Source organism: Dermacentor albipictus, chromosome 9 (genome assembly GCF_038994185.2).
Source record: "Dermacentor albipictus isolate Rhodes 1998 colony chromosome 9, USDA_Dalb.pri_finalv2, whole genome shotgun sequence".
NCBI lineage: Eukaryota > Metazoa > Arthropoda > Arachnida > Ixodida > Ixodidae > Dermacentor > Dermacentor albipictus.
Window position 1 is genome coordinate 102,921,045 of NC_091829.1, and position 25,733 is coordinate 102,946,777.

Genomic DNA, 25,733 nt, shown 5'->3' on the forward strand with positions numbered 1-25,733 from the left:
TTCATGTGGAGACGTGGTCGAATGAATTGTACTCTCCCGTTGATAGGATATCTGTGGCTTACTGGGGTGGTCCAACGTTGTTGTCAGTACACAAAGCTTGATCGCACGGCGCCAATAGCGGCATAGTATATAAGCATGCACGAATATAAAATTCCTTGCCGCCTCGACCGTTCGTTGTCTGAATCACAACCAGCTGCGCCTGGCGACTTCTTTTGCATCCAGGACTGATTGTGTAGGCATACTAGGTGTTCCTGCGCTCTGCCATTTACCTGTCATAACATTAGTTCGCCTGATTCACGCATCTACAAAATCGAAGACGGGCTAGTTGCGCCTTCCGTTGTGTACAAATATTTCTCCCCAATTTAGTATATTTCAAAAAATGAGATAATTTAGGCTAACTGAGAGGAATTTCTGAAATGTCCGTTTAAGGTTGGTCTCGTTTTCACGTTCTGGGCGACACACAGGTCGGTATTATTAGAAATGATACCGTAGCTCTCGGTGCTCCTTCGTGTGGAAAACGTGATATCTTGAATAGAAGAAACTCCGCCTCAAACCTAGGGAAATGTACTACATAAAGAACTCCCAGACATGTGGCAGAAGCAGTTATGGACACGGCTGTGCGTTTATGTGCGGTCGTCAGTTTACCACAAGCCACTGGAAGAATACCAAGCCTATCGTTACGCTTGTCTGGATACCTAGAAAAGTTAAGTTTTGCAGCTTGATCGTGTCCCATAAAAACAGGGTACAACCATGTTCCCGACAGTGGGCGTTTCTTTGTCTGCCGTTCTGTATGTCGCACTTTCCTTTAACTGCAGTCTGTTTCCATGCGCGCACCTTATATATAAATAGATGGGCCGCCATGAAACAGCCGGTAACATTCAATAAATATTGGCAGTATTAACTGTGGGTTCATCAGCTTACCACATGCTGTTTTGAGAAAAGCCGTCGATCCACTGCAAACAACCACACCAGAAGCCATGATGATTATGTGGTCTGCGATGGCGTCAGCTTCCTCCATGTCGTGAGAAGAGATTAGAAGGGTTTTCTTCTTGCCTACGTTCTGCAATGTATCCCACACGATCCGCCTCGTCTCCGGATCCAGGCCTGCGGTTGGCTCGTCGAGAATCAGCACCTGGGAAGAAATCCGGTTTCACGTCGTCCCACACCTACCAGACCTGGCTGGATAGCTGAACTCAATCGCTCTGCTTAAGTTCTTAAGTGCTCCGAACAGACACTGACGGAAAATATCAGAAGGGTTATATTGATAGAACATTCGTCTAGAAGTGTGCGATCGTTTTCTGAGAGCGAATACGTGCCTTATTGTGCACAAAATAGCCACCGAAGTTTGCCTTGCTACTCGTCAGTTTCAGTCGCTCACACTAAAATATACAAGCTGAGGAACACCCCACGCCACCGCCCTATCAAAACATGCTCGCATCGCATAAATGGCGTCATATTCTAAAACATTCCTGCTTTCGCCACTTTCTCGCATCAAAAAAAAATAAGTTCACCGACGATTACGATACTCCCTAATGCATATTTGAGAGCAACTCTATACATGCATTTTATTCACAGTATAGTGACTGGTGCGGACCGTCTGTCTCGTGCAACACTTTGCAAAGGGAGCGAAGTGTAGCGCGACGGCCTCGCTAAATGGCAAAGCTCGAGTGGTAGCGCGTGGGCGAGATTCACAGCGGCTGCCGCAGGATGACCTCCGCTCATGCAGGGCTTTGTTTCCATACAATGGCGTCGGTGACGTCATCGGCTAAGAGACCACGCGCGCTACTCTGGTGCCATCTCATGGCCATCGCCGCCGCAAAGCCTTTATTGCACGGCACTACGCTTTTCTTCTCATGCCTTTCCCCATACCCTTCTCCTCCGCTTCCCACTTCCCTTCTCCTCCACTGCTCAGGCACGTAGAGGATACTCGCCCCAGGAACGAGCGCCTGAGAACTGCGCTCTAAAAGTGTTCTAGCTGCGATGACGATTTGTCACCACAGAAGCCTGATCTTTCAATATAGCTCCACTATATTGCTTGAATATAGTCGAGAAGCTTGAATTGCACTCTAAATTGACAAAGGGCTCAATCCAGTAAGCCTTCAGGCTTATAATTTCTACATTTAAGATGCAGACAGAACATTAACAAGTCCACTATATCATAAGCGATAAGCCGCGATAACCATCTTATGGTTGCAGTATGAATAAATAAATGATTGGTTGGACATGTTAATTGTTGTACTGCCTATGTTTTCCTTGGCTCAACAATTCGCTGGCTTCATGTGAATGTGATTAGACAAAGTATAGTCCCTCAGCGGCCTTTAATGCTCCAAAAATTACCTACTAATACCACGATATGAATATGAGGCTCTCCGTATAGGGGGAATTGCGAGCATTATTGACCACCTTGAGGTCCTTGAAATTGTGGCCAAATCTCAGTACACGAACGTTTTATCATTTCGGCTCCACATAACCGCGGCCGGGAATACAACCAGCGGCCCCGTGCTTAGCAGCGCAACGACACATTGTTGCCGAACGTACCTCTGGATCGGAAACAAGAGTCATCGCTATGCTCAGCCTTCGCTTCATGCCGCCACTGAGCTCGCTGGGCATGTTGTACACCTTGTCTCCCAGCCCGACCACACGCAGTGTCTCCTGGATTGAACTCATGAGCCTGTCATGGTGTCCTTTCTTAAGCTGCAAAAGAAGTGAAAGAATATACGGTGAGCTGTTTAAATGGTCATTTCCTGAAACGTGTAAATCCGGCAGAACCAGACTGCCGCTGAACGTTGACGTCAATGCGATTAGCGTTCAAGCAATGTGGCGACAGAAGTGATGGCCAACGCCGAAACATCTAAGCATCCGGACTATTTTCCCGCGTTTCTTACTGCACACATGGCGCCTTCCAGTGAGGCTGCCGTAAAGCTTCCGTATGGCGCTCATTTATTTCCGCAGAGTGTGAGACAAATTTGGAGGATCATTTTTGCCATTGTAGAGCGGCCCATATATCCAGTGGCACATGTCAAGTTACCCAAGTTATCGTCCAAGAGGTTCATTGTGTAGTGTCATACACCCACTAGCACATGCGCAGTGACCCAAATTACTATAAAAGAGCTTCACTGAATACCAGTACAGAATTAGTTGCACATACTCAGTGCTCTAAGGAGGAGTAAAAAAGGTTTATGGAAGAGCGTTACATACTAGGTGCCACGTGCCTGGTGCCGTATCTTCAGTGGCCAACGTCGCCATCAAAGACCTTCGTTGAATAGTGCCATATCGATACATAACAATACGATGATTCGTTTCGAACCCTGTTCCCGCAGCGCAGCAGCCCCATGCGCTACTCATTCGACCAAGGACTAGCCCAGTTTTCCAAGTCGGCGCAAATGCGGTTCGTGGTGTAGATTGAGAGTTGTGGCCCGGACAGTGAGTAGAGTACCCTAGAAATGCTAATCGCATTATTGGGCACAATAATTAGTAATACTACAAGAACTGATAATATTAACTACGAGAATTAATGATAAAATCGTCATAATAAGCAACAAACACTCCTTGAACAGTAAAAATCTTGCCACGAATGGAGACTTGGTGAGAGGGAAATGACGAAAAAGCGAGAATGCAATAAAACGAAGAACATAAAGCACACACAGAGAGGAGGAGGAGGGGGGAGGCTGCTTTCAAGCCCTCGCTAGAATTTGCGGACAGCTTCTGGATTTTGAAGCACTCTACTCGGGTCTAGCCAGCTTTTCACCCCTCTAAAGACGACTGAATTTCACTTTAATGAACCGACAGCTGAACTTGTATAGTCCTGAGACTTGAGGCGCAGACAATTTTTCATCTATAAACAAAGATTGAATTGCGCTCAAATAAACCAATAGCTCATGCTGGTAAATGTTGTGGCTTGAGGTCTAGCCATTTCTTTACCGCAAGGAACGATTCAATTGGTCTCAAGTGAACCAAAAGATCAAGCTGCAAGGTCTTGAGAATTGAAGTGTAGTTAGCTCTTTATCCGCAAGGAAATCCCACTCACATGAACCAAAAGCTCGAACTGGCAAGACTTTGAGGTCTAGCCAATGCTTTATTCAAAGAAATATTGAATTGCACTCTAAGTCAACCAGAGGCTTAACCCCGTAATAATTAAGGCTTTGTATTGCATCAAAAGGCACCTAACATGCGACAGTGCATTCAAACATATGATGTCGCGCTCATTTACGCGCGCTGTAGTGGCAAAAATGTGCAATTCGATCTTCCCTGTCTCCAACAAAATAATGAGCCACGTCCGGATAAATGGATAAAAACTAAGTTACGAAAGAATATTTTTATAGCCTAAAGAGATGTTTCTTGCACATTGAGCCTAAATCAAACCACTCTATTGAGCAGCGCGTGAGGCTGCGAGAACAAGGGGAGGTAGACTTTTTCGCTGAGGCCACCTTGATTAAGCATTTGGTGGAAGATAGCTACGCTACAGGAATGAACCTAACTAGTCTTTGCAGCAGAACCACCACGTAGGGAAGCGTAGAACATGGTTATACGCATAATAGGTCAGTCAGCGCTGTCGGAAATGGAGTGTTAACTACACAAGCGATTGATTTTTTTCGAAGATGTAAATGAGCCTAGTAATTTCGATGAACAAATGGCACGTGAACAATGCCAGCTTCAACTACACAATTAGAACACGCGTTCTAAAGTGAATAATTACGGTTACCTAAATTGATGGTATTTAGCTTGCATTGCTGGGCCATTGCTTTCTGCAAGTACAGTCATATCATAAGAAGCCAACAAACAGTCTCACCTAGGACAGCATAGGGGAATTTATCGACCGCTTCTAATTGAATTGGGGAAATGATCACAAAATGGAAATGAAAGTGGATTAAAATGCTACTCGTGGGCAGGAGAAGCACAAACCCATGTCTTCGCTTTACGTGCGCGACGCTCTTATCAATTGAGCTAGCGTGGCGCCCTTTTCCCAACCGGTTTCTGGTGTGCTTGTGCCTGTCTACGAACACCAAGCCTCAGACTGCTAGCTAGGGCGACCACTCGTGGTATTTTCGGCAGACGTAGAACGTCCTTGCGGCGAAGACGCATGAGGTGCTTACGCGCGGGAATCCGAATTACTGTTGCTTTGTTGAAATGTCATTTTATACACTTAGTTTGTGCGCTCATGACGTAGCGCCACCTATTCCCCATAGGCTTCACTGCCACATGTCCAATGAAGCACGCAATAGGCACGCCTTTTAGTCAGCTAAATCCGCGAAGGCGCGATGGCCTCTCGGAACCATGCTTGTCTCGCACCTTGAAGGTATGGTATACACTTCCACCACGATCCAAAGTGTACCACATTTTTTTTTCAAAGCCATCAATTTACTTTGTCTACGCGAAATTGCTTGAGAAATTACACGTCAGCTCAGGCATTTTCGATGCGTTTGTACTGTCAGAGCCATGGGCCATTTTCGACAACATTGCTCGGTGAAGCCGCCGTCCACGACGAAGCCGAATTTTCGTGTACGGGTGCATTTAATAATTTCCCACGGAAACGGGGCCCCTCGGTTTCCAATCCGGCAGGTGTTATCCCTTCAGGTAGCATGTGTTGGTTTACTGACCTATTGCCTTAACCCGAAAAATTCGTGTAGAAGTGACGCCTGCGGCAGAAGGGCTGTTCCACATCCACCGCAAATGTTTGTGAGTGCGCCTATGCTGCTATGGTGTCCTTGGCTTATTGTTGGATGGCTTGTTATATATATATATATATATATATATATATATATATATATATATTAAGGGTGTGCGAATATGTCATGTTTTGGATGCAAATCGAATATCACACTAACTACTCACATTCAAAACAGAACAATTCTGTATTTCAGAATAATGCAAACTATCCAAACATTTCGCGCAACTCAATTGGCAATGTTTCCTTTCTGTTTTTCGTCTGCTAAACACACGTTTGCATAATATTTGATGTGGAACTACGACAACTGTTTTCGAAGCAGTCCACAAACAAAATCGGTACTGCAATTTTTTTTAGTTTCGCTGCTGAAGCCTGCATGACACCCTGTGAATTTTGTTGGTAGTGTGTCATTTTGTGTTTTGGCACTCTAGCCATGTAGCAATTTTATCTTTTACACAGCCACTAGTAACCTTTTCCCTGCAACGGGTCCTTTTAGACGCGTTTCTGGCACACTAATACTTCGACTTCCTTCTTTTTCCACATTTGAGATCTTTTTTTTTAAGAACCATTTATTTAATGTGCTCGGTAAGCTAAACACAAATCACTCACTCATTTACGGAAAGCTTGTTTTAAATCTGGCTCCAAAGATACTCAGAAGCTATTCGTGCATTTCTCTTTTCATGACAATTTGTGATATTGTATTTCACACTGACTTCTTCCTGTGCGCTCCACATTATTTGGTACAGGCGTAATATTCCTGTTGTACTTTGTGGGGTTCTCCTCCGTGCTCTTGGGACAAAGGAACGACAACACAGTAGTGCAAACAATCACAAGGGCATTTATTGCACCTTTCATAGATCAATGCCTGCTAGCCGAGTTGCTATCCACAAAACATGCCGATGGGCGCGCGACAAATCTAGAAGTCCGGCTCACCGCGACCGGAAAACGAGCGAATATGTTCGCCCCATGCTGGATCCCAACGCCTGGTCGTTCGCGTGTACGGTCACGCCAACGGTGGCGCGTTCCAAGGCGGCCACGCGAGACAGTCTCGCATAAGCATGGGTCGGCGCGCGCGCGCGGGACGTCCTCGCTGTTAGCCGACCCGCCGGGAAAGAGCAAGCGCCTTGTCTCCAGGCGCCCAAGTACCCCGCCGCGGCGCGACACTCGCGCCATCTCTCGCACCGCGCTTGTACCACTCTGACCGCCGCGGGCGCCAGGCCACGCGAGCCGTGCGGGAAAACAGCATGTCAGGGGATGCGTGAGAGTCCCGCATCCCCACAACATATGTACATCTGGCGTTTGACTATTTCATATTCATGTCGGTATTCAATTCCTAATCGTACGCGGTTCGTATTCGAAAAAGTTTTAGACTTCTTTTTCGAGGTAATCACTGAATGAGTACACTATCACCTGTACTTTTCCGCAAAACTCAAGTTACCTTGCAGATTTCTTTCCAAGCCTCACAAGTTTTCCGGCAGAGCGGTAGCATGGGAACATTTTTTTCCTAACCCGTCTAAACCTGAATGAACCTTTTCTGAAAACCCCCCACTTGTTCGACATAAGTGGACGTGATTTCATGAAAAACCTTGAACTCGGACCCGAGTCGCCCAAAAAATATGTTTTTACCGGCCGCTACGTTGGCGAGCATATTTTGCCTTTTCGAGCCAGTGTACCGTAATATTTTGTTTCGTTGAAACTAAGCTTTCTCTTAATCGACAGGGGAAAGAGGTGGCAAAGGTTTCGGTAGTGTCGGTTATTTCTAACGCATAATCATAGCAAAAGGCACGTACCGATCCAAAGTAGAGAAGGTTTTCGAGGCAAGTCATGTCTTCAAAAAAGATGTCAGTCTGCTGACAAAAGCTGACCCGCTGGCGCACCTGCTCACGCTGGCTGGCAACGTTGTAGCCGCACACTGTGACTGCACCACTTGTTGGGGCCAGCATTCCTGTGGAATTCAAAGAAATCGCTGAAAAATCACTGCGTTTCAAAGCTAGGACACAACAGCTTCACTGTCTCGCTGTCGGTGAAGACCAATCTCGCTGAATTCCGGGGAAACAGCACCACTTGTAGATTTATGTAAGCCTTATCTCACTGGGTATGTTTCTTAAAGCTATTCCCGTCATGCTTAGTACTGCTTCAATACCAAAGTTTCTGTATTCCTAGATAACGTCTCTATCAATAAAAAAATTTGGACTCAAATCCAATAAGCCCATATAAAAATTGAGTGCCACATAAAGCCTGCATGTTTCAATCAATCAATCAAATGAAACAAATCAAGTTTATTTCAACATACAACTGATGCTGAGGACCGTGTACAAAATGCCAGCAAGGCTTGACGTGGTCAATGGCCCCGTTTTACAGGCAGGAACAAATGCAACAAAAGATTAGCACGGTTAAATACAATAACAATTGGAAAAATAGTATTTCCACGCTAATAACTGTGAAACATTAATCATGATAACTATGAGCAACTATAACAAAACAAAAAAAGTAAAGCATACATGATGAGTTATTCTCATAAATACAGCTAGTCATGAAATACATCACAAAATACACAATAGATAATAAAACAAATGCAGCATTATGTACATCGCATTACGACACAATATAGAAAAATATTTCATACAGTAACACTTACAGAAGGATTCGATACGCATAATAAGAAATGATTATACAAGAATTGAACCTGTTCAAAGAATCTTCATGCGTCTATGCACATATTCGCATCTAGAATGTTTATCTTAGCACAGAAATAAGCATTACTTTACGTTTGCCTTGTTCAAATGGTAGGGTAGTCGAAAACGTAGCATTTCATTAGTGTAATTTGTGCTAGGCCTTGGTAGTTCCCATATTTCAGAACTCCTTGTACTGACCGCCTTATGTTTTGCTATTAAGTTGGAAATACGTTTTACGGTGTCGTTCTTTCTTTTAATACTGGTCATATAATTTTCCTAGTAACATATTTTCATAAACGTTAGGCATTGACAGCAAATTGAACTTTTCAAATAGAGGACTAGTATGTGTTAAGTAAGGGACATCGAGTATACAACGTACAGCCTTTTTTCTGTATTCTATGCAGTACATTGATATTAGACAACGTTGTAGTGCCCCAGACAAGGTGGAAATAGTTTATATGTGGTAATAACAATGATTTGTACAAAATAAATTCAATACTTTCTGGATGAAAAAAACGCAACTTTCATAGTATTCCAGTCACTCGAGAGAGCTTACCAATTACTATTTCCACGTGAGTATTCCACGACAAATGTTGCTCAAATATATCTCCTAGGCACTTAATGACGCATAACTGTTTATAAATACGTGTTACATGCGGTGTTGGAGATATGATTTTATTTACTTAAATAAACGCCTCGATAACCATAATTGATAATTTTTTTTAGTAGGGTAGCATGGTTAATGCAGTCGAACGCCTTTGAGTAGTAAAAAAAATACCTAATGTATATAGCCGATGTTAGAAATAATCCAATTTCCTTTTGTGTTAAAAGGGCAGTTTCAGTAGATTGACCTATCCTAAATCCGAATTTCATGTTGGTAATAATTTATACTTAGTTGTAAAGGATGTAATGTGGCTGTGAATTAATTTTTCCAGAGGATTTCAAAAAACTGGCAAGACGTATATTGGTCTATAGTTAGTTAAATCGTTTTTATCGCCACCCTTGTGTACCACTATAACTTTAGCAACCTAGAGGCGTTTTGGAAAAGTACAATCAGATAAAACAAGGTTATATATGTGTGTCAACGCCGGAGTGATTGCATCCAGTACGAATTTAGCAGGCCCAATTTCAAAACCATCGGCATCGCAACATTTACTATTTCTGATAGATAAGAAAGTGTCGATTATTTCCCTATCTGTCGTAGGAGTCAAAAATGCAGATTGGCTGGTCCTTGCAGTTAGATATAGCGAACAATTTGGATCGTGAGAACTCTTTGCTAAATTGGTAAAATACTTGTTGAAAGATTCGGCAAGTTCGTTTTCTGATATTGCATTGCCATTAACTGTAATTTCTGTAATAGTCTCATTGCAACCGCTTCGTTCAATAACTATGGCAATACGCTTCCAAACAATATCTGTCTTTTTCATAACATCAACAACATCCTCCTCGCGCATGCACTCACACAAGCATACATGAATGCATATTATGCATATATATATGTAATCATAAGAACCCAACAAACGAAGACACCAAGGATAACACAGGCGAAAAAACTTTAGATAACAATTGAATTAAACAAATAATAAATTATTCGAAATGAAAGTGGATAAAAATATCGTGTCGCCGGTGGGGAGCGATCCCACGTCTTCGCATTACGTGTGCGATGCTCTACCAATTGAACTACCGCAGCGCAGTTTTCCCATCCATTTTACGGGCTATTTATGTGTTACTGCGAGCACTATTTTCCCTCTTACCGCTAACTCATTGATCGGCTTCTTAAGTACCAGTTTCTTCCGTTCCCTCCTCAAGAGGAATTCCGGATCAAGCTACAGAACAGGTATTCGGCTTGAACTCAGGAAGAGGCCTTAGTGTTGAAGCAATGAACGACAATCTTTTGGGGATCATTAAGGAGTGTGCAATATAAGTCGGTGGTAACTTCGTTATACAGGATACCGGTAAGCTATCGCAGCAGACGAAAGGTCTGATTAAGAAACGCCAATCTAAGAAACCTCTAACCCTACAGCTAGAATAGAACTGGCAGAACATTCCAAGTTAATCAACAAGCGTAAGATAGCTTACATAAAGAAGTATGACATGGATATAATTGAGCACGCTCTCAAGCACGGAGGACGCCTAAAAGCAGTGAAGAAGAAACTAGGAATAGGCAAGAATCAGATGTGTGCGCTAAGAGACAAAGCTGGCAATATCATTACTAATATGGATGAGATAGTTCAAGCGGCTCAGGAGTTCTACCGAGATTTATACAGTACCAGTGGTAGCCACGATGATAACGGAAGAGGGAATAGTCTAGAGAAATATTGATATCCCACAAGTAACGCCGGAAGAAGTAAAGAAAGCCTTGGGAGCTATGCAAAGTGGGAAGGCAGCTGGGGGGGATGAGGTTACAGCAGATTTATCGAAGGATGGTGGGCAGATTGCTCTAGAAAAATTGGCCACCCTGCATACGCAATGCCTCATGACTTCGAGCGTATCGGAATCTTGGAAAAACGCTAACATAATCTTAATCCATAAGACAGCGGACGCCAAAGACTTGAAAAATTATAAACCCATACACTTACGGTCCATTGTCTACAAAATATTTAATAAGGTAATCGCAAATAGAATCAGGAACACCTTAGACTTCTTTCAAACAAAGGACCAGGGAGGATTTCGTAAACGCTAATCCACCATAGACCATATTCGCACTATCGATCAGATGATAGAGAAATTTGCGGATTATAACCAACCCTTATACAAAGCGTTCACTGATTACGAGAAAGCATTTGATTCAGTCGAAACCTCAGCAGTCATGCAGGCATTATGGAATCAGGGTACTCGAAGATATTTATAGCAGTTCCACAGCCACCGTAGTCCTGCCTAAACAAAGCAACAAAATCCCAATAAAGAAAGGCGTCAGGCAGGGAGATACAATTTCGAAAATGCTACTCACAGCGTGCTTGCAGGAGGTATTCAGAGACCTGAATTGGGAAGAATTGGGGATAAGAGTTCATGGAAAATACCTTAGAAACTTGCGATTCGCTGATGATATTGCCTTGCTTAGTAACAACACAGGGGACCAATTGCAATGCATGCTCACTGACCTGGACAGGCAAAGCAGAAGTGTGGGTCTAAAAATTAATCTGCAGAAAACTAAAGGAATTTTTAACAGTCTCGGAAGAGAAGAGCAGTTTACGATAGGTAGCGAGACACAGGAAGTGGTAAAGGAATACATCTACTTAGGGCAGGTAGTTAACGCGCATCCGGATCATGTGACTGAAATAATCAGAAGAATAAGAATGGACTGAAGTGCATTTGGCAGCCATTCTCAGATCATGAACACAGGTTGCCATTATCCTTCAAGAAAGAAGTGCATAACTGTGTCTTACCAGTACTCAGCTACGGGAAAGAAACTTGGAGGCTTAGGAAACGGTTCTACATAAGTTGAGGACGACTCACCGAGCTATGGACAGAAGAATGATGGGTGTTACGTTAAGAGGTAAGAAGAGAGCAGATTGGGTGAGGGAATAAACGCGAGATAATGACATCTTAGTTGAAATCAAGAAAAAGAAATGGGCATGGGCAGGGCATGTAATGAGGAGGGAAGGTAACCGGTGTTCATTAAGGTTTACAGACTGGATTCCAAGAGAATCGAAGCGTAGCAGGGGGCGGCAGAAAGTTAGGTCGACGGATGAGATTAAGAAGTTTGCAGGGCCAACATGACCACAACTACTATATGAGCGGCGTAATTGGAGAAGTATGGGTGAGGCCTTTGCCCTGCAGTGGGCGTAGCCAGACTGATGATGATGATGACTAAAACTAACCCTGGGAGTGGTAGCCAGCGCCACCACTCACAAACTCTGGCGGCGGATGTGGAATCCCTTCTGCCGCAGGCATCAGGGCCCGTGGTAGTAGCGAGCCCACCAACATCGCTCGAGGCCGAAATTACTGAGGGTGAGCAAACTCACTTTACCTTTGCCGCATAGATCGCAGTAGCTCTGCTAGGTCTTCTTCTGTACGATATATCAAGGTACATGTTGTACGCACGGAGATATCTGCGCTTCTAGATACAGGGGCAGCATCTCTCATTGGAGGTGACATTTTTCACTTGTGCCAGACACGTAAAGTGCAACTCGCACAACGTAATACGCGCTTGAGAGTTGCTAATGGAGCGGCAATAACAGCACGAGCTACGGTACGTTTCAAGCTCTCTCTTTAGATGAAGTTGAGGTGAACCTCAGCACAACGCATTTAGAACATTGACCAGTGCAGTCGCTCAGACCACAGCGCTAAAACTCGCCGACTTAAAGAAGCCGTTTGTGCAGCATACAGACGCTACCGACTATGGCCTAAAAGCTGTGTTACTACAAGAATTCGAAGATGACTTGCGCCCAGCTGCGGTCACCAGTCAAACTCCCACACCCATAGAAAAAATACACTGTAACTGAGCGCGGATGCTTTGCCATTGTATTCGCGCTTAAAAAAATTCACAAGTACATGGACGGTGGCTCTTTGACTGTCGAAACAGACCACATGGCGCTTGACATGTCAGAGCTCATTTAATCTAGAAGGCTGTCTTGGTCGTTTGGTATTAACGATGCAAGAATATCATTTTACCTTCGAACATCGTACTTGCACACAAAACAAAGTTGCTGGTGCGCTCTCACGTGCGCCTTTGCCCAAGCCTTCTTCCTCGCAGGAGCCACCTTCTCTCGTTGCTGCTGTCGACGCGCGCCCACGATTGGGTGCCTTGGTCAGCAGAAAGCGCCTACTCGAAGCACAACACAAAGACGGCCTCTGCCAGCGTGACCTCACACAGCTATGTGGCTCTAGCGTGCAAGCATCTACCATCGGTGAGTTCGATCCTTATGTATTCGCTGACGATGACCTACTGCTTCGCTGCTTTCCACAAGCTGACCGGAACGACGGTAACTCCCCCTTTTGCATACCGATCCCGAAAAGTCGAAGGACAGCGTTAATTACTTCCACGACTTAGCTTTGGATGCAGTCACAGTTCTGCCAGCAAGGCTTACGATAAGTTATGGGAGACTGCTACTTGGCCATGCATGCAGCAGGATGTTTTACGATATCCACGAACCACTTTGATTTGTCAATGAGTAAAACCGCGTGGTGGTCTGCCTTCGGCCTTGATGCAGTCAGTTCTTAGTCAAAGCCCCTGGCAAATTGTCGCATGTGACATAATGAACCCTTTACCCCGTACTCCGCGGGGCAAACGTTATTTATTAGTGGTTACCGACTACTTTACGAAGTGCGTTGACTTATACCCATTGCACTCACTCATATTACGGAACATTTGGCACTTTCTTCTCGATCTCGTCTCGCGTTTTTGTTTTCCACGATAACTGATTACCGACAACGCCACCTACTTCACGAGTCGCCCACTGGCGAAGCGTGTTCTGCATTCGGCAACAAACAAAAAAGCGCCATACAATCCAGAAGCTAACCTACTCGAACGCATACACAGAAATCTGCGGCCAATGCTTATAGCGTATACCGCCTATCATACCGAATGGAATGCTAAGCTCTCGGAAATGGCATTTGCGACGTGCACCACGGTCAACCGATCCACTGGTTCTAAACCTCCGTATTTGACCTCTGTCAGGGAAATTTCATTTTCATCAACCCATACGTTAGTACAGTCACATTCGGCCTATTTCGATAATTAGTCAATGCACGATGTAAGCGGCTTACAACCGCTATCACTGCTGTTCGGAAGCAATAGCATAATGCTCGGCTGGAACAAACATGCCAATGGTACTCACAGCGCCGTATCGTTCAGTACGAACGCGCTCTCAACGCCAGTACCACCAGTGTCGACGCATACACAACTGGTGCTCCTTCTCGCCGTTCACTGTCAGGTGGCTGTCGCAGGTGGCAACCTGGACGGCCCTTGATCGCACGAACAGCTCCGTTGCCAGAGCCTTCTCACATGTAGGTATCCCTCCGAGACGCTTCGAATCTACATACGAGAGGAAGCCCGCATACTCTGTCCTTTATGCCGCGTTCCAGAAATATCCCGGGGCGCTCATCAAACGGGATCTCTTCACCGGGCCAGGCTCGCCACTGCTGCACTTCGCAATCCTGGCCTTCAGCTGCCGGTTCCAGGAACTGTGGAGGCCGGTGTTGCTCTCCTTCGGTCCCTGCCACCACACCTTCTTCGAGAGGAGGCCTTCTACCAGGAACATCCGCCGGGTGCGGAAGCCCTCGCTACACCTGAGCCCCAAGCGTCCATGGAGGACCTCATCGACCTGTACATGGATCCGTGATCCACAGCGGAGGCAGCAGTATTGGGATGGTGGCTGCATGATCGCGCCGCTGTGCCGCCATCATCACCACATGAACATTCGTGCCTGCATCATGCGGCCGTGCCACGTGCAGCGAGTCTGAAGCCGGAGAGTGATGAGTGCCGACCAGGCAGCAGTCCAGTTGTTCTGGGGTATGAGGCAGTAAATGTGTTCCCTTGAATGGCTCTTGCAACGTTTGTCGCCCCTGAGTGCGTCAGCTGGCCACTGCCCCTAAAGTCATTGACCTGAGCCCGGTATATATACATATATACATACATATATATATATATATATATATATATATATATATATATATATATATATATATATATATATATATATATATATATATATATATATATATATATATGTATATATATGCGCATTCGTGCGGAACTTCATGTGTCCACCCTTCGAGAGTATGTTAATACTTCAATAATCCCTAGGGGCCTTCGAATTCGTGTAAACCCAGCCACCTCTGAACTATCGACCATAAACAAGCATAAGTGGCAAGCTGTACTGACTAATGCTTCACTCCAGCTAGTCCGTATTATCTTAAATCACTATGAATCATCGGCAAGTTCACTTTTAAATGTAGAAAAAACCTTGGTAGGCCAACTTGCCCCGCATGAAGTACATTTGCTGAATGTTTACGAAGAAAGAAAGGTGAAAGCGGTAAACAAAATAAAAAGGCGGAAACTGTTACGGCACAATGTCCCTGCGATAACATACTTTACCAAACAAACGTGTTCGGCAACTTCTGTAATCCCAGTTGCTAAAGCATTGCCGGAGACAACCGACCCGGGCACTACCATAGTTAACCTTTCCCATGTTGCGCTTCTGCCTACGGAAGAAGGGGTTCTTTCAAAAGGCCTCAATTTCTGTCCAGCCACCGGGGGCTTCGACGAATTCCAGTTAATGAAAGACATTGAAAACTTCTCCCGAAACTTAAGACTCAAAGAATATTTTCATGGCCGCGCTAGCAGCAAACAGGACCACCCGGCTATACCGTCCGCGAAACACTGGACGCCTGCCTCACAACGGGACAAATGCCTAGACCTACACATCAAAGCTGTTTCTCGCGACGTGCTCGACACCTACAAGACACGCGCCCCATTCCAGAGAAATCTTTCCACTAGCGAATCCGATGCTCTTAGAAGCCTAAGCACACGCGACGGTATTGTCATTAAACCGGCGGACAAGGATGGCTCGGTCGTGATAATGACAAAAAAAATTACAAAAAAGAAGTCGTAAGACAGTTATCTGACGGCACATTTTATAAAGAACTTCCCTGTGATCCTACCGACGAATTCCTTTCCATCATTAAGGAGACCATAAAAGCATTGGTGAAGAAGCAGAAGATCGACGATAAAACAGCACGCTCCTTGATCCCACTTAGTCCAATAGCCGGGCGCTTTTACATGCTGCCCAAGATACATAAACCAGGTAATCCAGGCCGTCCCATTGTATCCGGCATCAGAACAGTCACAGAATACATCTCCCGTTACGTCGACAGTCTAATCAAATTTATTCCAGCCACATTTTCTTCTTTCATTAAGGATACTAATGCTTTTCCTAATGACATAATAGATCTAACGGTTCCCGAAGGCTCACTTCTGGTAACGATGGATGTCACTTCCCTCTACACGAATATTCCCCATAGGGGTGGCATTCAGGCTGTCTTGAAATCCTATGAAAACCTCCAATGTAATAGCCCGATTGATAGCTCAACCCTCGAGGTTCTGCTTAAGTTAGTTGTCGAGTTTAACAACTTCGAATTTGATAATTCTCATTATGTACAAATTAGCGGAACATCGATGGGAACTAAAATAGGCCCCAACTATGCGAACGTTTTTATGGGAGTGCTCGAAGACGCGTTCCTTAATAGTGTACGACTAAAACCGATCTACTTTAAGCGCTACATCGACGATATATTTTGTATTTGGACGCATAGCGAAACGGAACTCCTAAACTTCATTGCGTGATTCAACCAGGCACACCCCGCTATCAAATTCACACATCATTACTCACCGTCATCTGTAGACTTCCTTGACGTCACGATTACCATTGTCGATGGACGCCTAATCACAAAACTCTACAAAAAGCCAACTGATAATCATCAATTTCTTCATTTTGAAAGCAGCCACGTGCGTCATTGTAAGACTGCGATTCCATATAGCCAGGCACAGCGCTCTAAGCGCATATGTTCCGAAGAAGGCGATTTTAATTCTTGTTGCCAGGAACTCAAAAAGAAACTTCTCAACCGTAAATATCCAGAGAAGATGATCGATGACGCGATACACCGAGCGGCAGGATATGACCGGATGGACTTTCGTAAAGGCAGAAACAAGCCCAGTGGCTCCCACACGGCTAATTTGATACTCACACATTTCGCATCTAACCCTAAGGTCTCAGGCATACTCCGCAAACACTATAACATTCTTACCCAAAGCGACAGGTTAAAAGCCATTTTTCCTGAGCCACCTCGTGTCGTGTATAGACGTTCGAAAAACATAGGTGACATACTAACGTCCTCAAAAATCGCCACCTCTAACCCGACCGGTTGCAGCCGCTGCAATAAACCACGTTGCAAAGTCTGCGCTCATATAACGGCTACATTGACTGCCGCCAGTACAGCCAGCGAATTCATGTTCACTATTAAAGGCAGTTTCAACTGTGATTCATATAACGTAGTTTACTTGCTCGAGTGCGGCACTTGCCACATGCAATACATAGGCCAGACTGAAACACCTTTCAGGATCCGTTTTAACAACCACAGGTCACATGCCAAATCCCAACCAAATCTACCACTCTCGAAACATGTTAACATGCCGGGCCACTCATTTAATAATCTCAAAGTAACAATACTCGAATCTGGATTCCGCACCAACCATGACCGCGAGCTTCGCGAATCATACCTAATTCACAAATTTAACACTGTCTCGTCTGGAATAAATGAAAACAAAGGAAAACTAACCTGTCTAACTTTAGATTGAGCACAAATATACACTTCCCACACAGTGTACACACATGATTTCAGCGTTTTTTTCTGTCTCCTATTTTACATGTGGCTTTTTGACGTATGTCGCTGTGGCTCGAAGTTGTTTGTTAACATATCAATTTTTATATAATTCGAGGTTGCACTTAGAGATGCCATGTGCTAAACATCACGCCTTTGTATCTGCATGTGTAAGTCATTTTGTTTTCACTGCACATAACCATTGTAACCGCTGGCCCTTATTTGAGAGTCATGTTTGTATGTATTGTATCGTGAACACATCTGCATTTCATTTTTTGTATATTCCAAAATGCGTGTCATCGATAATCATTTATAATGTGCAATCATAATGATTTATGATGCGCAGTGTATGGTCTAGTCAGTGTAGATAGCGCACCCTCTGCTCGTGATACGGTGCCTTTAAAGCTGTGTATGTGTTGTACATGCGTTACTGTACTCTGACGAAGGCTGGTCCACCAGCCGAAAACGTTAAGTAACAGAAGTCTTCCAAAAAGTTCGTCGTCTCTTTCCTGCGTATATATATATATATATATATATATATATATATATATATATATATATATATATATATATATATATATATATATATATATATATATATATATATATGTATATATATATATATATATAACCTAGGAAGCCAGCAAATGATGACAACAAGCACAACATAGGGGAAATTTATTGTGCTATTCCCATTAACGCAATCAGAAATTAATGGCAATGAAAATGGATGCAAGAGCAACTGGCCGCACATGGGGAATGATCCCACCACGTCTTCGCATGACGCGTGCGATGCTCCAACCAACTGAGCTACCGAGGAGCCGTTTTCACATCCACTTTCTAAGGTGTTTATGTTTTACTACTAGAACTAACCCTCAGGGTGTTAACCAGCGCCACCACTCACAAACCTCGGCGGAGGATTTGGAACACCCAATGTATACATCCAATGCACATATATATATCCAACACAAGTACATTAGGACCAATTGGTAGCACTCCACTTCATTCCAGATTAGAGCTAGAAATCTGATTCGACATGTCTTTCCCGCCATAGATTTATAGCTCATCATCATTCACAAAATTTTGAACACACTAGGTGGCCTCGTCCGAAATACTATAACTCAAAAGCAGCGACCACTACCAAAGGATGTCCCTAGCAAACGCGGAGCTAATGCAGGCCCTGCAACCAGAAAATTCCATGAAGGTAAATTGAGCGCCGCTGCCGTCCTGCGCGGACGCCAGCAACTTCATCGACGTACGTTGGTGGCAGCGCAGAAAGGCCGCACGCCGCAGCTGCCGAGCTGTTAGGAGACGTCGCGAGGAGACGCATCTTCGCTGTATGCTTTACCAAGAGCCAGTGCGGTGACGTCACGAAGAAGCTACCCTTCAGTTGTTGGACAAGGTGACACCAACGGCCACTTCCAGTGATCGCCCTGAATTTATACCTGCTCAAAGCTCTCGCGGCCTAATTTTCGAGTCCTGAAATTGCATTCAAAGCATGAATGTCCAACGAGGCCGAGTGTCCAACGAGACGGAAAACCCAATGAGTCGCATGACTGGCGGGACAATATGATGAACGAGCATGCATGTGGAATCGCAGATTCGGACAAATTCATGGAAGGTGCCATAAAGCCACGCAGGCTAATTAAGTTGCATGGATATCCTTTGACTTGGTGCATCCGGTAGCGGCAGAGACATCCGGTATTTGGGACGCTACATACAAATGAGTTAATAAATGAACCCTAGCGTGAATGTTATAGAGAAGCAATGAGAAAGGAAGCAGAAGTTATCGATTTGATACGACTGAAGGTGGCACTGCAATGACAAGCGAGAGAATTTCTATGCCACGCAGATGCACCAAGCGGGTTGCGGAGCAGGCTTCCTTTTCTTTTTCGGGGGGGGGGGGGGGGCGTGCGCATTGAACTACTTCATTTTACGCCTATGGTCAGTGTTGTCGATAGTAATTTATTTCAGCTTTTCTTATTTCTGTGCTACTAGGGTGAGTTCCACTGCTTACCTGTCAGGATGCTCATCAATGTAGTCTTGCCAGCTCCGTTGTGGCCAAGAAGCACTGTGATTCTCGTCTCGTACACTTTCAAATTAACGCCATTCAGTGCTGGCTTGTAACCATAAACCTGTTGAAAGGGCAGCAACGAAACGAAAGCTTCAATTTCTTCATACTAAACTCGCAGACAACTTTCTGTGGCTATGAAAGGAAAGCTACGAAGGCAAAGCGTGCACTGCTGACAGCGATTCTCAAAGTAGTCTTGCGTTTTAATCCATGCTAGTTTAGGCTGGGGAAGAGAAATATGAATATCTTGTTAGCAACAGTTAAATAAGACGGAACACACCTTTGAGTGTGAAGGTTTGCTTAATTTCAGGCTTCTTCCTTCCCCGTCTGAGAAAACGGAAGACCATCTCACGTGGAAGCAGCGTCAATTCAGCGTTTATTCCGAGCAACCAAAAGGTCTGCCATACGCTGCCGGACTACTTGGCGAGGCGGATAAAGAGCACTATTGACTTGATTGTAAGCTTTTGGCGCTGAGACAAAGTTGCCTGTACTCTTTTTCAATGCCAGTGGTCCGTGATGTACCATCTACTGGGAAAACGACGCAAGTGTGTTATTGTAAGCAGTGCTGCACTGATTGGAAGGAACAGGGGCATTGCAGAGGGTTAGTTGAATGTGCCTTGCTTTTAGTACCGTTAAAAACGCTTCAAACCTTTCGTGGGTTAGACCGCAGTAACAAAGGCAGTGCTCTATCGAAGAATGTTTTTTTGACCTATGAAATTGCCTTGTTGTAATCGATATCAATGCGGCGGTACTCAGGGGCCGAATCTTATAACGGTTCGGAATACGAACCGTTCACTTTGCCGCTTACGTCACTAGATGTGCCACTCCCAAGCCGGCGGTGGAAGAAGGGGAGTACGCGACCAATAGATGAGAGGGTGCCACCTCTGAAGTGTACGTCATTATATGACGAGCTAATCGAGGAATTGCAGAATGTTTCTGCTTGCTAAATAAATGTCAAATATAAATGAAATATTATACGACAAGTTTTGAAGTATAAACTTGTGGTGCCGGGCGTTTACGCAATGCAGAAGTAATTTATTAATGTCATTCTTTTTCATTCTCAGCCCACAGTTGGTATCGTAAGCGTAAATGAGTTGGCAGAGCGTAGCGCTATGTCGTCTGCTACCAGGAGCTCGCACGATGCATGCAACAGGAACTCACTGCCAGCACTTCTCAAGTACCTAGCGCGACAAAGCCGTGAACTGGTTCTTAGGGACACCTTTACGAGCCGACTATATCAATTTTCCTTCTTTTTTCGCCCTTCGTCATCGGCTCAGACAGGACTTGCTCTCCGCCGCGCTGCCGCTATCGATGCGATCGGCCCCACGGCGCGTCGCGTGATAGAAGCAATGGAACTTAAATCGAACATTAGGATACACGGGCCCTGCATTGCCTGCGCGTAGTCAAATCGAAGAGTGTGGGGCTGACGGTGCGCGCTGTGCCGTGAAATTGAGAAACAAAGTATGGCACTGCCGAGCTAGAGAAAAACGGGGCAGCCAAATAAGAGAGCTCCACAATACCTTCCCGTCCTGTCTGTATAGTTTTATCAGACGAACGAAAGAAGCGCTGAACCAGCCTAGGTTGAACCCTTCTGACTGCTGAACGGCGATCTGCGAGCTATTCACACTGGCGATAGCATTGGCAATTCGATCTCACCATGCAAATATCTCCTTGGCACTGACTTTCAAGCTGAGGTCACGGGAAAGCTGACCCAGCCCTTCAACCGGCCAGCACAGTAATTGCGAGAGCAACTTTGTGGACAATGTCGGCAGCAGATATCTAGGCAATTCCGACGAATACTTCGCGTCCGACTGAGCTCTGGGAGCTGCAGGCCGGTCGCAATGAACCCCAGCGCGCAATATTCCTCCCTCTGCGTGGAATGGCCACTCGTACGCTTGCACCCGAGTCTCCTCCATTTGATAGCGTAGCCTGCAAAAGGTCTACTTAGAAAGCCAGCAAGGGCGGTACCACTCATTATTCGTCACTTCTTCGTAAGCGTATCGTATTTCCAGCCGTGGTCGACACCGAAAGAGCAACGCCAAGCAGACGACGAAGGCAAGTAATAGCTTCCGAAGCAACCAACGCACGCGCGCGCGACGCCCGCTTGTCTCCGGGGGCGCGCGACCGGCGCGCGCGGCCAGGGTCACAAGCCAACAGCCAAGCCACAGCAACGGAACCCGAAGCGGACTACCCCTTCACCGGTTCCTACAACCGGTTCGCTTGGAAGATGATTGACAGATGCGTGACGTATTCGAAAATTGCGATACCGCCCCACTGCCTCTGACGACCTGTGACGTAATTAAAATTTTGGCCAATCAGGTGAGGCCAAAGGAACGGTTCCCCAACCGAACCGTTATAAGATTCGGCCCCAGACTACCGAAGCGCATGTGTTGTGAACACTACGCATCAAAACAGCCGCTTCTTGTTGCTGGGCAGTCGCTTTAAAGAGTTATTAGAGCGACTGCTTTACTACTCCAGGTATAAACCAAGAAAACGCTGGCTCCGTAAACCTGACCGTCAAGCTCAGCCAAGGTCAAACTGGGACTTAGCCGGCCACAACCGCGGCAGCTACGTACGCTGCGTAGCGCCCATATCTTGAAAGTGATCTGCGATGTGTATAAAGTGAGCGCTCACGCGGGATTCATCTTCAATGCGACCTGCGATGTGTACAAAGTGCGCCGAGTGCTGGTAGCTTCGTATGCGCTGTGGTTTCGACGCTTAATTCGCGTTGAAGCGATACGCATCATGGAGGTCCATTCGCTCCCTGCTGCTGCCGTGCCGAGTAGCGTCTGTGTGTTGTCTGGTAGTACAATTGTAAAGCGGTAGTTGATGATGGCGCCGAACAGCGTCTGCGTCCTTTGCCAAATCAAGTAAAATCATGCTATTGCTCCACAAACTTGGTTTAACCGCTTTCGACTACGGCAGTATTTTGAACCAAGGTTAGGGAAGGTTTGAAGGACTCTCTTTTTTGTTACTTAACAATCGATTAAATATGGTATCTTGGGCTTGTATACATATTCTAGGTATCAACATCTCGTTCAGCAAAGTTAGCGAAGTGTTTTTGCAAAAAAGAACAGCTCATTTGTCATGGAATCAAAGTGAGCTTTGAAGTAGTTTAGAATAATTTTGTAAGTTTTCCTAAATAAAACATGCGCCCACAGAGTCAATTAAAGTTATCGCGTGATTGCTTACCCCCGGCAATTATGTTTGTGGCGAGGCAAGATCAGGTGCGGTTTTAACAACAAGGTTGTTCGCAACTGTTGGGCTAAGACGTGTAAGGCATATGAACAAGCTGTGTGAGGTTAAATTCATGACAAAGATGTGAAAATTCAGTAGTCTGCCGTGCTGTGCTCAACAGTTATCGAATGACTGGCCCATAAAACATGAAAGTCGGCATACCCCCAAAACAAATAATGGCATGTTAGGCTACCTCATAATTATGTGGCTAATTACATCGTGAAGCTCACTACCGAAAGAACGAGCAGATGTGGGTCGATAACAAGTGGACAAGACCGTTTCACCACTAGACGTAATCACCCGGATACAATTAACCTCCAAGCATGAAGCGACTGGAATGGTGTGAGGTACTGGTGCATTCCTAATAGCAATCTAAACTCCACCACCCGAATGAACATCACGAATATATCTGTGCGTGTTGTAAGCCTTTTCGCAATCGAATATGTACCTGTCTTTCACCGCAGCCGATAGCTAAGTTTCTGCGAAAATAACAACGCCGGCTGAGCAAGAATCAATCATGGACCTAGTGCCGCACACTTCTTTAACATACTACGGGTATTTGTAAAGAACATAGATGTTTTGTTTCCTTTCGGTTGAACCTCAGATAGTTATGAAGAATGCGGACGAGAGTTATATACAGTCATGGGGCTGCTGTCATGCACACATTCATTTCGGTAGTTATGGGTGGTCTCAGGTGTTCGTGCACTGGCAAGTGCAGTTCGGAAAAACGTTCGGCGGTGAGGCAGTACGCATAGGTCACTTGGTAATTATAAGCCTCTTAGCGGTAAGGCAACATGTATGGCCGCTAGCTATGGCGTATGCATTCTTTTCTTGGTTGACGTGTAGCCCTACAGACGTCTACGCGTAAATAGACACTAGCATTCCTTAGTTTAAGCTTTCTTGTGAAGGGACGCTCTCTTTGACCTTCAAGGACGAAATTTTACCATTTATTAGAAGGGTTCTACTTGCTACGAAGGATCCCAATTTGTGCGCTCGACAGTCTGCATGGTCCCTTAGATCCATGCCAAAATACCGCGACAACAGATCACATACGTGGGCTTTGGACTGTCGCCTTGCTTCCGTGGGGAATGAGACCCCGTAGAATAGCAGGTTATCACGCCTCGATCTGTCCTCGATATCGTCAAGGTGGGAATTCAGCGCCACGTTTTCGATTTGCACCGCTTCCGAAACAGCAGCGGAAGCTTCCACAGAGACCTGTTCGGATACTGCGGCCGCAGCAGTCTCCGAGACCGTTGTCGAAACCGCCTTTGCCTCTGCCTCGGAGACTGCGCTTGTAAGCACATCCGAAACAGCCTTTGAAACTGCCTACCAGACTAGATTTTGGATGTCTCCTGAGGTAGGAACGCCTCGAAACGATACAACAGACGATTCCACTGCAGTAATTCTAGCTCTTAGGTCGAAGGCAGTGTCGGCAAGCACGTCTTGATTTTTTAAGTCACCAAGAAGATCAATAACCACGGTATTACGGGCGTCAGATGTCGCTTTAAGAGTTGTTGAGACTAAGTAATTCAGTGTGCCGTTTTTCGGGGTCTTCGGGTGGCGACCCAGGGTCAGTCTCAACGTCTCCGCTGAGCAGGAGCGTTTTCACGACAAATGCGCGCAGATCACAAACTGCGAGCCTGCTTGGAAAGAAATCTTTCTCCTGCACCACTCATGTCCTACCTTGGTCAGATTGTCGGTGGCGATTACAGCCTTGTTGCCAGGCGGCATTTCCTCAAATCGCTGGGCGTCTTGCTTGACCGTCATTTTTTCGGTTGTGGCTACAGCGCCTTCGCTTTTCCAATAGCTGGGCTGTGAACGTGAAGCACACGACAGACACATAGCTCATGCGACTTCGAATAGAAATAAATGTAACCCACATGGAAGATTATATAAAGAAAGACAATCGGCTAAATTTAGTTCGGCCACCGTGGGTTCGCAAGTTTTTGAACGAATGATCCAAAAGAGCAAATCACTGCGGTAAAAGTGTTCAATAAGCTGTTATAGTGGCTAAACATGTTGACGTCGATCAGTGGCCCAAAGGCCGCAACCCTCAGGGGCGCTCGTTAAATCGTCAAAAGTGTGACCGGACCAGGCACAGCGCAAGTTGCTTTCTCTGCAAGACAGGGTGCCAGCGTCACTGTCGTCCTATAGGGGACTAGTGCCGCAGTCTGGTGAAATTCTAATGTGTGAAAACGTTTCGTAAGTCAAGCGCGAAAAATAGGGCACTGGTAGGAGGCCGAATAATTCAAAGCAACCTGTTTTCGAATAACAACGAAACGACCTTTCTTCTCATGGTGTCTCGCCAAAACTTTTCAGACAATTCTAATTGTGCAATTATTAGAGTTGACCGAGGTGAAATTACCTGCGGTGAATTGTGTGCAATCTAATTCCGAGCTGTGTCCTGCTTCTGTGTTTCTAGAAACCAATACGCCCATATTAAACTTGTCGAACAATTTTCCTCATTTTTCTCTGACACTCTCTCCAAGCTATCATAAGAAGCCAACAAGCACTGACACCAAAGACAACTTAGGGGAAATTACATGTGCTTAATAAACGAAATGAAGAAATGATAAATTTATGGAAACGAAAGTGGATGAAAAAGCAACTTGCCGCAGGTGGGGAAGGGTCCCACAACCGTCGCATGGTTGTCGCATGGTTGTGGATGCAAAGGTTGTGGAATCGTTCCCCACCTGCGGCAAGTGGTTTTTTCATTCGCTTTCATTTCTATTTATTTACCGTTTCTTTGTTTAATTAACTAAGC

General features: G+C 45.3%; 1 protein-coding gene across 2 annotated transcripts in view; it reads right to left on the reverse strand.

Annotated features, from left to right (window-relative positions):
* LOC135896813 (phospholipid-transporting ATPase ABCA3-like) overlaps nt 1-25,733 on the reverse strand; it is a 335,034-nt gene that overhangs the window by 168,154 nt on the left and 141,147 nt on the right. For both annotated transcript variants that reach the window (XM_070525172.1, XM_070525173.1), the window contains exons 9-13: nt 24,653-24,781; nt 19,679-19,796; nt 7,456-7,610; nt 2,539-2,694; nt 922-1,132 (exon numbers count right to left, since the gene is read on the reverse strand). In XM_070525172.1, coding sequence (XP_070381273.1) covers nt 922-1,132; nt 2,539-2,694; nt 7,456-7,610; nt 19,679-19,796; nt 24,653-24,781 — 769 coding nt within the window. The remainder of the gene's footprint in view (nt 1-921; nt 1,133-2,538; nt 2,695-7,455; nt 7,611-19,678; nt 19,797-24,652; nt 24,782-25,733) is intronic.